The 17870-nt window shown below is 39.9% G+C and overlaps 1 protein-coding gene across 1 annotated transcript in view; it reads right to left on the bottom strand.

Moving 5' to 3' along the window:
- Window positions 1–3259: 3259 nt before the first annotated feature.
- The window catches only part of LOC106882118 (uncharacterized), a 27860-nt gene continuing 13249 nt past the window's right edge, over window positions 3260–17870 (bottom strand). Inside the window, exons 9-16 of the mRNA XM_052976949.1 lie at window positions 14941–15034; window positions 12564–12815; window positions 10310–10530; window positions 9532–9696; window positions 8193–9039; window positions 7852–7963; window positions 6915–7135; window positions 3260–6314 (exon numbers count right to left, since the gene is read on the bottom strand). Of these exons, the coding sequence (XP_052832909.1) occupies window positions 6943–7135; window positions 7852–7963; window positions 8193–9039; window positions 9532–9696; window positions 10310–10530; window positions 12564–12815; window positions 14941–15034 (1884 nt within the window). The 3' untranslated portion in view covers window positions 3260–6314; window positions 6915–6942. The remainder of the gene's footprint in view (window positions 6315–6914; window positions 7136–7851; window positions 7964–8192; window positions 9040–9531; window positions 9697–10309; window positions 10531–12563; window positions 12816–14940; window positions 15035–17870) is intronic.

Here is a 17870-nt window from a genome sequence, read left to right as displayed (position 1 = left end):
AAGAACGTAAATAAAATTCTCTTTTTGACAGGTCTTTTCGACCTCCATGACTTCACTATGATTTGAGACCTCCGCAGCCACCTGCGGAGGCCAACGTGGATGGTCTATTGATACCGAGTCGTAACGCTCACGGTCAAATAGATCATCCAGACACTTTTCAACGGGCCCTCCCTTGAGGTAACAGAAGATATACTCCGTTTCCTCATCACCGGGAGGGGCCGCAACCTGCTCTGTCAGTGGCACAAATCCCACTGACAGAGCCTCCCGATCCGGTGGCACACTTCCCAACGGAGGGGCAACGGGTTCGGTCGGTGGTACGAACCTCAACTTGAACTGTCTAACATCCACCATATCGCTCTTCCTCCTCTGCATTTATTTTATCAACCCCGGAAAAAGAAATAAATAAAGCTGACTTTAGGAAGGCGGGATTTGAACCAACGATGTCAATGATTGCCATCACAAATCCGACAAAATAATCCAGAAGACGAAGCTGAGACGATCTCGAAACGTTAAGAAACGCAGAAACGATATTGTTCTCTACTAAACGTAAAGAAGAAAGGATGAATGAATGTTGCTATAAAAAAGACAAACATTATTTTAGGGTCGATAAAAATAAGGCCCAATCGACGAACGCTGAAGGAGTTGACCAGAGCAATCTATTGGACTTTACAGCGTTGATATCGGTGCTCCAGCATGGAACAATGATACCAACAGGATAAAGTCGACAATATCGCCCAGGTCGACTCCTTTATAAAAGAATATATAATAGATAACTAAATAGTACCAAATAAATCCGGTTTCAGACATAATTCCAGTGGCTGTCTTTCATTTGTGGGTGCCATTGATTATAAAAACTAGAGACTTAACTAAAACAACCGAGTTATTTGTCGCCATGATAAACAAAACGACGGAGTTTGTTGTAACAAACGGCAGCCATTGAAGTGACATTTTGAGTCTGAGTAAAGATCTACACGCCTTCGGCAAATAATCCTGTCTGCTCACTCACTTAGCACTTAGTAGCTTTAGCTATTGTGGATTATTATTATTGTTGTTGTTGTTGATGTCGTCTTCGTCGTTATTGTTTATAAGTGTGTCGCCAAGGTTTCGAGACTTGATCATATCCGTGTTGCTTGTTTATCGATGTGTGTGTTTGTGTGTGTGTGTGTGTGTGCGAGAGAGAGAGAGAGAGAGAGAGAGAGAGAGAGAGAGAGAGTGTTTGTATACCTATTTATCGAGCTCTATGTATTTCTCTATCTCCACACACACACAACTGACGCCCCTCCATACTATTTCTTCCTCCACAGCTACCACAGCCCTATCTATTTAGCTATCGATATATATATATATCAGTCAGTCAATCTATCTATATTATTGTTTATTGATCCATCTATCCATACTCATCCATCTATTGGTTACAATATCCCTCTTTCTACCGATCTCTTTATTATCCACCGTTTTATATTATTTCACTTTCTCTCACTATCTACTAATCTCTCTACTAATTTATCTATCTATCTATCTACCTGTCTGTCTGTCTGTCTCTCTCTCTCTCTCTCTCTCTCTCTCTCTACCTGTCTATCTCTCTCTCTCTCTCTCTCTCTCTCTCTCTATCAACCTAGTCATGTTGCTACAGCAATATTTGGAGACTCTAAATTTATGAAAGACCAACAATCCCTGGGTTTACCTTTCGTTTGAGAAATAATCTAACGAGGGGTGTCTGGTCGATTAAACCGACGCCAGCATCGGACTGGTATATTATTTTAGTGATTGCCCCTGGAAGGATGAAAAAATTCAAGTTAATCTAAGATTTGAACTCAGAAGGTAAACAACCGGAACAAGTACAGCAAGAGGTGTTGTCCGATGCTCTACCGATTCTGTCAATCCATTGTTTTTGGTTTTGAGAAATAATAGCAATAAGAATCGTGTGTGTGTGTGTGTGTGCGCGCGAGGTTAATGAGGGGGAAGTATAGAGGACATATATACATACATACACACACACACATATATAAACATGTACTTACATATACTTATATAGAAGTATACATACACACACACACACATAATGTAGGTATGTGTTTATATATATATATATCGTTGCCTTAGTATCGAAATAGGCTAACTACACATGTAGTACATGTGTAGTTAACCCAATTTGATACTAAGGCAAGGATATATACACACACACACACACGTGTGTGTGTGTGTGTGCGTGTATATATATATTACACACACACACACACAGAGACATGTATGTGTGTGTGTATACGCATCTGAAGAAATTACTTCGATACTGATAGAAGCCAACCGGCCGAGTTCCCCAATTATCTCAATTCTCGGAGAATTCCCCCCCCCCCCGACACCCCTTAACAGTGTTCGTTCTTCGCCTTTGTCGCGAACGAAAGAGGTAGCTTCAACGAGAACGTTCGACTTACAAGATGTAGCAGCTAAATCTCCGTCATAGAATGGGGTCTACTGTCTTCCCAACGGAAGAACCTAATGAATGAGTTAATTAGTCTCTGGGTCCACGATATCTAGAAATGGGTGGCCACGGTTGGAACATCGTTGACCATAGATATTCTTGATCTCCGACTGACCTGAGGCTGATCAACGACGACGGCGAAGAAGCCTCTTCGATGTCCAAAAATCAATACAGATCAAAAGGTAATATCGATACATTTTCCGGTAAACTGACGTTGAAAGCTGGAAGCAATTTCAAGAGACAAACTGGTTTCACTGATATTAGCTGCTGCTGCTGCTGTTGTTGCCGTTTTAGCGGTCGTCGTCGTCGGCGTTGTTGTTAACTAGATTTAAAAGATGGCTGCCTTGACAAAAAGCTGGAAGCGGTTGATTTATAGAAAACGACGAAGTTTAAGAAGAAGCTCCAAGTGTTTTATCAAAGATCAACGCTGACAGTTCGAGGGGAGGGGGAAGAGCGGGAGTGAAAGGAGAGGTCGGTGGAAGTTACTAATTAATTAAACCTGCTTCGTTTTTTAATTTTTGTTTTCGTCCCCACCATCTTGTTTCAAACAGAATTCTTTTCTACTTTAGGCACAAGGCCCGAATTTTTTTTGGGGGGTGGGGCAGTTGATTAGACCCCACTACGCAACTGGTACTTAATTTATCGACCCCCTAGTTAGTCTCCTGCATATCACGGGCCTTTAATGAGGAGTTGGCAAAGTCCTTAAATCCAAAAAACAATTCCCGAGTTGGGGTAGAAAGAAAACAATAAATTAAACAAAAAGAAATAACAAAACCAAAATGTTTAAATTATTTCTTTACTTCAAAAAAAAAAAAATTATTCTTAATCATAATTATGTGATAAATTAAATGACAGGCTAATTAAATACACTTTATTACATTTTGTTTTGTCTTTTTTGTTGTTGGGTTTTTTTTTCTATCAGATATCAATCTAATCAATAAATGATAGGAATTGAGAAAAATCAAAGATTTTGGTCCATGAAATTCCTCTCGAAAACCTCCTGGAATTTGTTGCTCACCGTAATTGGTCGTTTGTCAAAATTGGACGGAGATCGGAGAGAATCCATGGATTGTTGTTTAACCCCAGGTTAGTGGTCATCAACTAAAGCAATCCAGCCTGTCTTTTTTTTTTTTTTTTTTAGCCAGGCAAAGTGTATCTAGGACTACATTATCCAATATGTCCTGCCAGTTTTTAAAGACAGCAGACTATCGTTTTAGAGTGATTTTTAGCTGCCATTTCTACCAGGTTCAGCAGCCATGGAAAGGCTCTCTTTGTTTTTTTTTTGTTTTTTTTTTCCTTTTTGGTTCCTGTGTTAAAATGGTCAAGTGGAAGTCAACAGGAATGGTCTGTCTGTGTGTCCCCTTTGAGTCTGTGAAGTCCTGAAGTAAAATGGCTTGTAATGGCAGATCTGAAGTTTTGGGTTTAACAAACTGATTTTTTTAGCAGATTCCTGGAATCATCATCATCATCATCACTATCACCATCATCATCATCATTATCATCATCATCATCATCATCATCATCACTATCACCATCATCATCATCATCATCATCATCATCATCGAGGGCAATTCAATAGAAATCGTTTTGAAACAATCAACTCTGATAAAGAACTAATCAAAATAATTAATGGTCCCTAATTTGGGCCGTAATTTTCAGGGGAAGGATTAGTTGATTACATCTCCCTGTCTGGACTGGTTCATTATTCCATCGGCCCAGGAGGGATGAAAGGCACAGGTGACTTCGACGGGGTTTGAACACAGAATGTAAAAGGCCAGAACAAATAGCACAACGCATTTTGTCCGATTCTGTGAATTCACATCGTGGATAATCAAGAATAAAGATCATTTCTAGTTAGGATCATAGAGCCTACATTAATAGGTGCCTTGTGGTGTTCACGGAAATCCTGGAGGGGATAAATGGAGACGAGACGAAGATCACTGAGGTAAGATTAACAAAGCAAAGAAGATTAACAAAGCAAGGGAGATTAACAAAGCAAGGGAGATAACTGACGTAAAGTAGACGGGGGGGTCCAAGGGAGATAACTCCGTGGTTAAAACCAGCATAAATATTTTTGAAATTAAATATTTCAAGAATTGGTCTTCCTTTTCTTTCTTCTCTCCACTCTCTGCTCTTGGAGGAATTTATGGTGTGTGAATGTGTGTGCTGTAGTGAGTACTACGGTGCGTACGTATGTGTTACTGTAACATGGTGCTTGTGATTATGTTAGTATATGTTGTGAATAGAAAAGAGAGAGATAAGGATGAGAGTAAAAGGAGAGAGGGAGAGGGAGAGAGAGAGGGAGGGAGAGGGAGGCAGACAGAAAGTCTAAAGTGTGTGTGTGTGTGTGTGTTTCGAAAACTGCAGAAGAGTGGATGAGAAGAAGCAAGGTGAATGGGTTTTTCGAAAAGCAGAGTCACTCAGTCAATGACATCTCAAGATTTCCTCATCATTGTTGTTGTTGGGAGGGGGAGGGGGTGTCAGTCATGGACATCACAGTAGTGGTGGTCAGTTATGGACGATTGCTCCAAACACAGGTATGGACGGCATGATCACTGTTTCACCTCAACCCAGTTCTGTTACAACAGATACAGTTCTGATAATGAAAGGCACTCCAGCCATGACCATGCCATCCGTTCATATATCCGTGTCCTTGTTTTCTCTTAAGATAGTGCGATGATTCAAGGGCGATCTGGCTGCTCTTTCCAGCATGTTAGATGACTGCATAGCAGCAAAGAGATTTCTGTTACAAAGGGCAACTATCAAATCCCTAAGAACCTGTGGGGTCCCATCTTTAGTACCAGGACCAAAACCCTAACAACCTGTGGGACCCCTATTTTAGAATGAGGGTCAAGTCCCAATGAGGTCCCAACTGTGTCAAGAAAAATAGCAAATCAATTTTACAAATTAATTGACATGGAATTAAACTGCTGTTTTGGTCTGAAGGATTAAACTGGGTTTGATAGGGTTTTGTAGGATGTGATCAGTAGGGGACAAAAATAGGGAGACACTTTGTTAAGGATTCCCAGAATGAAGGCATGGGTTGTAGTGGGGGTGGGGTGGAAAGAATTTTCTCAGTTTATATTCTTCAACTTTGGTTAGAGATTAAGGCATTTGGTAAGACAAGACTGGCAGAGTGCTGAAGACTTTATATATATACATTTATATATATATATATATTATATATACACACATTTTATATATTCTTATATACATATATACACTACATATATAGATGTATGTATGCATGTATATTTACACACAGCAACATACACATCAGAAATATATATATGCACGCACACAGAGATTTAATCTATATAGTCGCACAAACTCATTAATATATACAGTATAGACACACAGAGCTACACACACACATTTCATCTGTTTCTCTCTCTCTCTCTCCTAACAGAACTGCAAACTTGCACACACATACATACACACACACACCTCCCATTTCACATCCACTCAGGCTCGACACACCTCATTGTGTGTGCATGTTATATATTCCAAATTCTGTACAGTGTTGTCAATGTTCTCTGTACAATGGTAAGAGGGGAAACGGCACCAAAATTCTCCTTGTCTCTTCCAAGAGTCTCATTCAATGAAGAGATAAGGGAAGAAGTTTGGTTGATCAGTTGGTTTGTTGGCTGGTAAATTTGTAATCTTTTGGTTTCCAAAGATGGCCCTCCCCATTGACTGAGTTGGTGAAGATAAAGGCAAGTGAATTGGTAAGATTGCAGTTCCTTGCTTCGATGAGTGACCTCCAGAAAACAGCAACTCTTGATGCCCCAGTCTTGGAGATTTGGTCAACTTTCTGCTAAGTTCGGGAATCAATCTGGAGAAAGAAGAAAAGAGAAGAAATTCAATTCTCAGAAACTGGAAAATTGAAGAAAAAAATTAATTAAAACAAAAACACACATCACAGTTACTAGAACTGATGCGATCACATCATGCACATGTGGTTGTGATGCATGTGCCTGGTATACCCATATCAGGTGGGTAGTCATGATGGGTACATTGGGTTGTGTATATTTAGACCCTGATATTACTTTGATGGTGTGTGTGCTGCTCTCTCACTCAATGATAATAATAATCCGAAATTTGGGGGAGGGGTGGGGACCAAGTCGATTGCATCAACCACAGTGCGCAACTGGTACTTATTTTACTGACCCTGAAAAGATGAAAGGCAAAGTCAGTTGCAGCAGTATTTGAACCCAGAGTGTGAAGACAAACAAAAGACCACTAAGCGTTTTGTTCAGTGTGCAGAAGCCCATCAAATAGAAGGCACCAGTAATTGAATGGTCCAGCTTTGTCATGGTTACAAGTGTCCGTGGAGTACTCAGCCATTTCTACATTAATTTAAGAAACTTCAGTTGATCAAATAAAGAAATGTCTCAGTGTTGATGGGAGGAAGGATTGGGCAACCATTACTCACCAAATTTAGGAATAAAACATCCTCCATATTAGGCTTCTGACACAGAAAATCTTGATGCTTCATCCTCCTCATCCACTTCTTCTCTCTTCAGCATCTTCTCCAGTTTACTTATTTCTTCATCCGTCACACGACATTCACTATCAAGTCGGTTGTATTCCTCTTCATACTCTAATCGCTCGTTGCTATCACTCGCTCGCAGTTTCTTGTCTCGTGCTGCAATTCTGAAATAAAGAAAAATTCATTTTACAATTCGTTATTTTTAATTTTCTATATTTCGCAATAAAATTCATCTACTTAACGTCCATTTCTTTCTTTGAGAAGTATTCAAAGGCAGGATTTTATGACTGAATCCCCTGCTATCTCAGCCCCCATCATCATCCTCCTCTTTATTCTAACTGGCCTCACCATATTCTTACGAACTGGTAACTTTAGGGTTCACTTGCCCCTCTGTCACACACAGGTCAGGTGTTGGGGCATGTTGCTACATTCACATTTGTCAGGCTATTCCTGGGTCTGCCTGGGTGACCCCACTGAGTAGAACCCCACTTAGTCCCCATCTCTGCAAGATACCACTTCATCTGCTGTGACCATGTAGCATGTGGTAGACCCATGTGAGCCGCCAACCCAGCCGGATCCCCAGTGAAGAGAACACAGTAAGCAGGGACTGACTCAGAAGACCGAGCAGCATGGCCAAACAGCCTGAGCTGACACTCCAGAATTATACAAGTAACAGGACTCACCCTAGTTTCTGAGCAGAGTCATTGGTTGGATACAAAACCTATTCAATGATAATCCATAATCCTGCAAAGTGTCCTGGAACCAGATTCCTGTAGATTTCCCATCATCCTAATTACACTTCCCAAACCATTCCTCAAAAAAAAAAAAAAATCCCCTTCCAAACCACATTGAATTCCTGGGTCCCAATTGTTCAACTGACCTGTTTTGTTTCAAACTGACCAGTTTAGATCTCATCTCGTCCAACTTAGTCTGGAGGATTTCTGCTGGACGGTCCACGTGGCCAGTCGATTTCCGAAACGGTGCTGCTGCTGCTGGAAAGAAATACAAAGAGACAAAATTCAAAACATAAAGAATTCTCTCAAGAATAGGGGGGAGTGAGGGGGGGGGGGGAAGACTTGGTCACATGGTTAAGTTTCCTATGAAAACATGGTGTTGTAGGTTCTAGGAACCCTGAGGAAGTGTCTTTCAGAAATATGCAACAGAAACAGGAAATGCTATTGTTCTTGGAAGGAGAGAGAGATAATGAAACACCTGTCTTACCTTTTGACAAACCATTTGGTGTTGCTTTATTGCGAGCCATCCGGGCACTGTTTAAGCTTTTCGTCCGTGAACAAAAGGCGGGTGTGTCACAGTCATTGTTGGAGACGGAAGAGATCGGACTGACAGGGAATGGTTTCTTGTTTGATGTCGAGTGACATGTGTTACCATTCTGTGCAAAGTCTGTCTTGGAATATTCTTTGTTTTGTTGGTTCTTCTCCTCAATCATCAAGATTTTAGTCTTCACATCCCAAGACCGCATCAACGTCTCGATGTCCAGCTCGGACAGCAGTTCGCTGCTCCGACGCTGATTGTTCCAAGAATAAAAGAAGTCATTGAAAGTGTCATTTGAATCAGCAGCTGAGAGTTTGTCCAGGTTGCCATGCGATGAGGTCCGAGTGCAAGTGCTGTTCAGCTCACTGCACGAGGTGGTCAGACTGTTGATGCCTTTATAGCGTTTCTCTGAGAAACTCCTCTTTAAACTGAAGTCAACAGAACCCGACTTCATTGAGAGATCATCAGAAATACTGACACTACCAAAATCTGTCCCACTGCCGGAGAACCCTGCAAGGCTGTCCTTGTACTCCACTTGACTGTACAAATTACCCAACGAGTTCCTTTTGTTCACGTCCCACAGCAGTACTTCGTTACTAGATTCTTCTATCTCCTCGTTAACTTCTGTTGCGTCATACATTTCTTGTTTAACTCTCAGCAGCTGCTCGTCTTTCAGATTTGTGAAGCTTCCATCAGAAACTTTGACAACTTGATCTGACAATGTTGACGCTACATCATCAACTACATTTTCACCGTCTTTCTCAGTTTGTCCAGATCCGTCAATCACATCAGGTGTCTGAAATACATGTAGGAAATTTAAATAAAATTAATATTTTAATTTTCCAAAATATTTTTCCAACTAAGTTGAGCAAATTTCAAATAGAATTAGATTCTACAAAAAAAAAAAAAAAGCTATACATATTTTCCTGGTTCAAGGACTTCAGTAAAACATAAACATATTGTTCAAAGAGAATTTGAAATTTAAAATACATTTAATATAATCCAATCTTTCTTAATATGACATTAAATTCCTAAATTTTTTCTTTGGTTACTTCATTTATATTTTTTTAGATTTCAATTATTTCTGTGGGAGGTTTTGGAATGTAACAGCCATGATAGTTGAGGATTACTGTGTTAAGAAAAAGGAGGTACTCAGGGATTTTGGATGATTATTTATTTAACATCAGGAATTCCAAATGAATTTCAGAAACAAGACACACACACACACACACACACACACACACACACACACACACACACACACACAGATACAGACAGACAGACTCACTTGTTTAGCATTCTTGGGACACTTCATGCTGAGCTGTCTGACTACAGGGATATCGGAATATGGTGTCTCTTCAAAGTATTGTTCCAAACCTTCTGGAACGTCCTCTGTAGAAGTCTCAGCCATCAGCACTGCCAACCAATTCTGCATCTCATCTTCATTTAGGGGCTGCCAACAAAACAAACAAAAAAACAGAAAACAGTTGACATAAAAGCAAACATGCACTCCCCCACCCCTTACTTCACCCACATTTTTACAGCAACACAACCCATTTCTGCCCACCCCCATCCAAATACAGAAGACATAAAAACAAAGAATCTTAAAAAAGTCACAGGAATGGGCATGTGGTAAGAAGCTTGCTTCCCAATCACATGGATTCAAGGTTCAGTCCCCCTGCATGGCACCTTCTACTATAGTGTCAGGCCGACCAAAGCCTCATGCAGGGAGAAGTCTGTCCTTTGTGTGTGTGTGTCTGTGTCTGTGTGTCTGTGTGTGAGCGTATGTGTTTTTGTGTCCATGTTTGTCCCCCACCATTACATGAAAACCGGTGTTGGTATATTTACATCCCCGTATCTTTACTGTTTAGCAAAAGAGACTGAATATTCATCAGGCTTTAAAAAATAAACACAGTAAGTCCTGGGGTCAATTCATTCAACTAAGAATTCTTCAAGGCATTGCCCCAGCATGGCCACAGTCTAATGACTGAAGTAAGTTAAAGAAGGCAAAAAAAACAATAAGTGTTTGAGAGACCCCAGATTGGAATGAAACCCCTTTTGCTCACCTCAACTGTGATTTTCTCAACGTTATCTTTCAGAATCATTAAACCGAGGTCACTCTTTGTTTCTGTCTTGGCCGAACGTACAACGCAATCCTTGAGCGGGAAACTCAACTCACAGACGTTATTTTTCTGGTTCATGTAACACTCAAACTCGCCCATCTTCACCAGGCACCAACGCTTGCCCCACCGTCGTTTGTTGAAACTGCTGTAGATGTTGAGGTAACCTGGAGGAGGGACCAGAATCGGTTATTATTTAAAGGATTTTTAACAGTAAGATTAAGAAGAAGAAGAATAATGACAACAACAACGGCAACATTGAGGACAGCAACAGGAATAACAAGAACAACAGCAGCTGAAAAGAGCAGCCAAATGATCCTCAAATACTACCTTATTATCTGGAAAAGGAAGGACAGATTAGAGAACGCAACCCCTAATATACCAAATGACAGGTTGGTCAAGGCTAGAAAGCTTTTTGGTCGTAGATTTGCTTCATTGGATTTGACATAGAGCTAAACAACAACAAAAACATATAACATAATCTTAGATGGCAGGGTGGTCACGTCTGGAATGATTTTGGACAAAGGTCTGCTTAATGAAGGCTGACCAAGGATTAAACAACAACAGTTAGTGAAATAGATACGATAGGTTCAGGGTGGTGAAATACAGAGATCTATGATCAAAGACCTTCCAGATGTGACCATCCTGTTTTATTCAGACATTAAAACTGTATGTAAGACAATTTAACATAGACCAAAATAAAGAGGACCCTGTTAGCAACAGGAAAGGGATCATGCTTGCTGTAAGGACTCTAACCTTTGTACTCAGTGTCTCCTTGGTAAGTGCAGTGGACCCTCAGGCATGCTGACAGAGGATAGGGACTTCAGAGAGAGAGAGAGAGAGAGAGAGAGAGAGGGAGAGAGAAAGAGAGCAGAAATGGAGGAAAAATTAGTAATTAAGAAGAGGAACAACTAATAAACAAAGATCGTTAATTGTTCAGAAGTAGTTAATAGCTTCTGTTAGTGAGGTGAGTTTAATTAGCAGCAGAGCAGGTAGTGCAGGGGCAGGTGGAGGGCAAAAGAGCTTAATAAATAGCTTAAGGGCAGGGTGGAACTTGTTTAGGGAGCTTGTTATTTTTGCTGAGAGCAAGGGGTTGTTGCGCGTTTTAAATGAGGGGAGGTGGATTATATTAATATTTGTGGACAAAGTGCAAATGTGAAATGGTGACAAAGACATGGGTGTCGACTGTGAAAGGTGTGTAAAAGCTGAAAAGGGATGGGCTGAGCATGGTCTGCTGGTCCAGTAATGTTAACATGCATGGGTGACAAGGGAACAGGTGTGCTGAGAGATAAAAAAACAAGAGACAGACAGACAGAGAGAGTCTGTGTGTGTGTGTGTGTGTGTGTGAGACAGGGTGTACAAAAGAGCAGGTGCACAAAGAAAGGCTGTACTGCGGTTGATGCAATCAAGTTTCCCCCTCCACCAAAATTGCAGGCCTTGTGCCAAAATTTGAAATCAGTATTATTATCATTAACAAGAAAGTTCAAATTCTGCCAAGGTCAAATTTACCTTTCATCCTTTCAGGGGTCGATAAATTAAGTACCAGTTGCGTACAGGGGTCGATCTAATCGACTGGCCCCGTCGCCCCAAATTTCAGGCCTTGTGCCTATAGTAGAAAGGATTATTATTATTATTATAAGGCGGAGAGCTGGCAGAATTGTAAGCATGCTGAATGAAATGCTTAGTGGTACTTCACTTGTCACTACATTCTGAGTTCAAATTCTGGCAAGGTCGACTTTGCTGCTCATTCTTTCAGGGTTGATAAATTAAGTACCAGTGAAACACTGGGGTCGATGTAATTCAGCCCCTGCCCCAAAATTGCTGCCCTTGTGGCAAAATTTGTAACTATTATTATTAATTTTCAAACTTTTTGGAGGTGATTTTGCGAGTCACACTTAACTGTTTGGAGAGAGAGAGAGAGAGAGAGAGAGAGAGAGAGAGAGAGAGAGAGAAGCCATGTCTTGTGCTGGATTTACAGTTGTGTAATAAAAACTATTTCTGATGAGTGCCATGCAAAAAAGACAAATTTATTGAACAACATGGAGGAGGATGTTGAGAGGGATGGCCAACATAGCCCAGACTTACTCTTCTACAGGGCTTAGTTAGCTGTTCTTCAGAACAAGGGGACCATCCCTTCCCATTCCATTTCTGGAAGCAGTCCCGCATGCTGTTACACAAAATTCCAGGCAGAAATACTTACTTTTACACAAGATGTTAGTATCTTCCTGCCAGCTCTGTTCCAATAAGGAAACCAATTTTTCGGACTTGGGAATATCAGGGGATGTGTCAGGGGTGGAGTTCTTTTTCCTTGGCAAAGAATTCAATGAGAACCTGCTTAGCTTCAAATCTGCATCTTTTTTGGGGTATCTCCGCCAGTTGAGGTTTTCAAAGAACCGCGATGCCCTCATTGCTAAGTTACCCATACGTGGTGGTGCTTTCTCAGACAAATATTCTGTAAAGAACAAATCACTGCTAGTTGTGTTACCATTTATTAACCATTTCAGGCCCTCCAACTGCACAAGTCCACCTCTGTCCCATACCATGTTCAACCAATTCAGGCCCCACTCCTCCTACTGCACATGTCCACGATAACCAACAAGAAAATACTAGAAATAGCAACAAAATCTCCCCTCAAATCACAGGAAGGACATATTGGATAATGAAGTCTTAAGTACACCTATAAAGTTGGGATGGTCATCATTAGATGGTCATCAAAGCTGGAATACCTTTTAATCAGAGGTGACATGGGGATAAACAAAAACCAAGGTTACCAGGCAGGTGTCACATTGATCATGGGTCCAATTTTCTTAAAATGCCCATATGTGGCCCCCACTCATAAGTATCACTGTTAGGAGTTAATCAAAGTAAACAGGGATTAGGGTTTATTACAAGAGATTTGGACTCCAGCAGCTGAACTGGGGTTTGCCTTATAATTCCTCCTGTCCTGAGGCCATTCTCTTTAATTTCTCGCAAACTCACCCACACCATCTGCTTTGGTATCTGGCTGAGGAGCCCCAAAGAAAGTAATTCTTAGTTGACCCTTTCACCATTTTTGGAGGGTCAATCTGTTAATGCTTGTTACTGGTTTATGTAATGTGTCCCCCACCCCACCCCCTTCACATAATTAGAGCTAATACCGATAGATCTGGTTGTAATGTCTGCAGTCTGTGGTGGTCCCTAAAACACATTTTGGATTCCCTTCATCCCAAATCATAAAAAGAAATCAGGAAATTAGAATGAATTATTGAAATTTCAGAAAAATAAGGATTCTAATTTTACTCAGACATTCCTAAAATGGAGGGATCTCATGTCTCCTGTGATGGCCCCTTTTCTTGTTACATAAAACTTTAATACTTTTGAGATGGTGGTGGCGATGGGGATGGGGGTCACCATTTTCCTTTAGGTACAGGAAAACAGTGACCCAATGGTCTTTTGGATAAAATTTTAATTGTTTTGATGAGAAACAAGATGTGTTTCCTTGTGTTGGGTGGGGGAGGGGAGAAGGGATTAGAAAAATAATCCCTTCCTAGTTATTGTTGGGAGTTAGATGTTAGAAAGCAGCTTTTACTTCTGTTATTGTGGAGTCAAAGGATTAGAAAGTGGTCCATAATAGTCCTGTCCTTGTGATATTGTGTTATAGAGACCAAAGGGTTTGGAAACTGGTCCTTTAAGGGCTATAAAAGTGATCCTTTTTTTGTAAAGAAGGGAAGAATTAAAGTACAACACAAGGACCCTGATATATCATCATCATCATCATCATCATCAACATCCTTGATTGGTGATTAACCTAAATGAGTTATATAAAAAGTCATATTAATGAGACACAATTTCAATAAATAAATTACACAAGAAGAGGTCTGCTTAATTAATCCTAATTAGACCTAATTAGACAACAAAATATTTCCATCAGTTTGTAGAATCATTTATTTGCTGACTGTTCTTCTTTAAGATTGCTTTACCAATCTCATGGCGTGTGGCCATGCTGCAACACCCAAAGCATTGATGTCAATCACGTCAACCTCCACAGCCCTTTATCTGCTTCTCATAGGTTGGCCTGAGGCTATAGTAGAAGACACTTGGCCAAGGTGCCAAGCCATGGGACTGAATCCAGAACCATGTGGTTGGAAAACAAGCTTCTTACCACACAGCCACACCTGCACCTTATGTTGGGGGTTTTTTTCTTATGTAAATAATGATTGCAGACCATCCTGCCCACACCCCTGCTGCAATGGAATGTCCAGTTTTGTATAAGCCACTTCAAACAGGAGATGTGGAACCAACAACTGCATGGTCAGTCAATCTGCTAGAAGTAGCAGTCAAATCTCCTTCAAACCATTTTCTACTATCTTAAAACAAAAAGTGAAAGTAGTTTGAACAAAAAAAAACAGACTGGGTGGTCATAGGTGGAGTCTCTTGAAGAGGAGGGTTGGGTGGGAGATTCTCTTGTTGGTGCATCGAGAGAAGACTTTAAATTGAGCTAATTTCTTTGAAAGTCCCTTCACTGTGGATGGGGCGGGGAGGAGGGAATTGGTCTGGTAAAGATTTCCTATTGACCTCAGTGAAATCAATCACATTACCTGATATTGAAGGTGGACGATGCAGATTCTCGTCTTGGCTGCCCCTTTCACTGCTGTCATTGGACAGATTTGAAACTGAACCTCTCATGTCATTCTAGAAAAAAAAAAACAATATGCAACACATGAAACCACAACAATAACATTTCAGAACACCCTCCCCCCTTTTTTTTTAATCATTTCAATAAAACAATTTGTCTAATTTGGTTCCCATGGTAACCATTACAAACAAACCCAGAAATATAAATAAAAGAAAAGCAAGTCGAGTAACTTTCATTGGCTTCTTAACTGTTGTAGTCATTGTTCTTGTTTTTTATTTGTTGTTGTTATTTAAAACTCAGTCAGAGAATAAACACATAATCTGAAGAAAACAAGATGAAAGTATTACTCATCTCCTAAGTGAATGCAGTAAGCTAGCATGAAAAGAGTACAGGCATAACTGTGTCATTATAAAGGGTGTGGTGGAATATTAGCCAAGCATGTGAATTCTGACAGAGAAGTGATATGAACACAAGCCAGGGGCTGTGATGGTGAAGAGTAATTCTAGGGTATTATGGGATTTCTCCATAGAAGGCCAGATATGATAGTAGAGGGCATAAAAAAATGTAGGGTCACAGATTTTGCAATACCATATGATAACAGAATGGATATCAAAGAAAACTAAGAGATATCAGGACCTAGCCTGCGAGATGTAGAAACTGTGGACAACTAAGACAACAATTACTGCAGTGGCAACTGGTGCATCTGACGCAAGAGACAAACTGCATCTTAAGAGGTGGGAAAATATTGGAAGAGAGACTCACGTGGTCCACCTGTAAAAAAGGATAATCGTGTATTCGGCGAGAATCCTAAAAAAGAAGATTCTTGAGATTTGAAGAGACTTGTTGTCACCAAACCTCAAGACAACATTTCTGCTAATTAAAATTAGCATGTAATAGCATTGGAATAACAATAATAATAATAATAATAATAATAATAATAATAATACTTTGTTTCTAATTTCAGACACTAGGCCAGCAATTTAGAGGGGAAGAGCAAATCAATTACACTGACCCCCACCAGAACTCATTTGGTACTTTATTGACCCTAAAAGGTTGAAAGGCAAAGTCAACCTCAGCTGGATTTGAACTCAGAATATAAGGAGCTGCAAGAAATACTGTTAAGCATTTTGTCATAATTAATGAAATCTTCTAGAAATCATCTTAACCGACCAATGTCAACTGGTGGTAATGGTGGTGGTGGTGGTGGTGGTGGTAGCAACAATAACAACACTATACTTGTACATGGCAGATTGACCTGCTAGAAATAGCAGCCAAGTCTCCTTTGACTTAAACCTTACAACTTTGAAAAGAGAAGGACACATTGCAGACTGTTATCCAGGTTATCCTATAGAAAAAAAATGTCAGGATAGTCACCACTGGAATGTCTCCTCTGATCATAGATCTGTTCAGCCAGGGTCGACCAAGGGCTAAACAACCACAACACTTTGCAAATGATTTCATTTCATGTCAACAAATAATTTGTCACTCCTCAGACAACTCCTTCCACCCTGTCCCTCCACTAATGACCACCACCACCATGTCAGATATGTACAACATATTATTACATTGGTATATATTGAATTACAGATTAATTAGATTCACAACAAACCACCACCACACGGTATCACTACCTCACCATGCTCTTGTGTATGTGTATACAGGTGTGTGTGTGTGTATGTATGAATGTGTGTATGAATGTGTGTATGTGTAGGTATGTGATGTATGTATGTATGAATGTGTATGTGTGTAGGTATGTGTAGGTATGTATGCATGTTCCCTTGTATTTTTGATTATTTCAAACCTTCCTCTGAACAAGGAACTGGTTTCTAACAAACATCCAAAGCTCCACCATTGCAATGGAGATAACAAACAAGAATTCACACTTTAAACGTGAGCAATGTCTTGCACATTTTGACAGTTCCACTTACAGATTGTATTTCTAATATGTTAATTAGCTTGCTGGTTTCTTTTTCTGAAAACCCTAGCTTATCCACATTGTCCCTTAGGCATTCACTCACAAAACCCAAGAGGACCAATTACCATTGGTATAAATGTGAATTATAATCTGGATACAGAAGCTGGAGGTTTCAAAGCAGTTATCCTTAGTTCTCTTTCTCTTTGATTTCCAAAGAGATATTCACATCAACAGGGCAGCCGACCTCTATGACAGTACATACTTTTCTTGTCTGTCCCAAACAACAATATCTGGCCTGTTGTGCTTTACTGAAGTTTGATGGGAATGTTCCACTCGTATTCCTTGTGTGAATATTTGTATACGTATTCAATAACAGAAGGATTCTGTATATCGATTCCAGGACAGTCTTTTTTTTTTAATTGTATATTGTTTTAGCGAGAACATCATGTCACATTGGGAAGTAACACCTTGATGGCATCTTTAGGCAGCCATTAAAAAGCATTTTTAAATGCTCTGCTATGCCTTCATGTCTGCTGATAACACCTTGTTGTATGTGTGCAAATATATGCGCATGTATGAAAGTATGTATACATACATGTGTGTGTGTGTGTGTGTGAGTGAGAGAGAGGAAAAAAAATGAATGTTATTAAGTTCTCATTGCAAACCATGCAGTACACACACACGTGTATGTATGTATGTATGTATGTATGTATGTATGTATGTGAGTATTTATGTATGTATGTGAGCATGTATGTATGTATGTATGTATGTATACAATATATATTCTCAGAACCTTGTTATCTTCACAAATATATAGTTATTATACACGGATGCACACACACACACACACACACAATCTTATAAACACTAAAATATTAGTGAAATACAATTATACTGAAATATTATAAGACATCATCACATATCATATTACATACAAACATTATGAGAGTGTGTGTGTGTGTGTGTGTGTGTGTGTG

The sequence above is a fragment of the Octopus bimaculoides genome, chromosome 26, assembly GCF_001194135.2.
Source record: "Octopus bimaculoides isolate UCB-OBI-ISO-001 chromosome 26, ASM119413v2, whole genome shotgun sequence".
Taxonomy (NCBI): domain Eukaryota; kingdom Metazoa; phylum Mollusca; class Cephalopoda; order Octopoda; family Octopodidae; genus Octopus; species Octopus bimaculoides.
The sequence above is the reverse complement of the archived record's forward strand: the minus strand, read 5'-3'. Positions and strand labels throughout refer to the sequence as shown.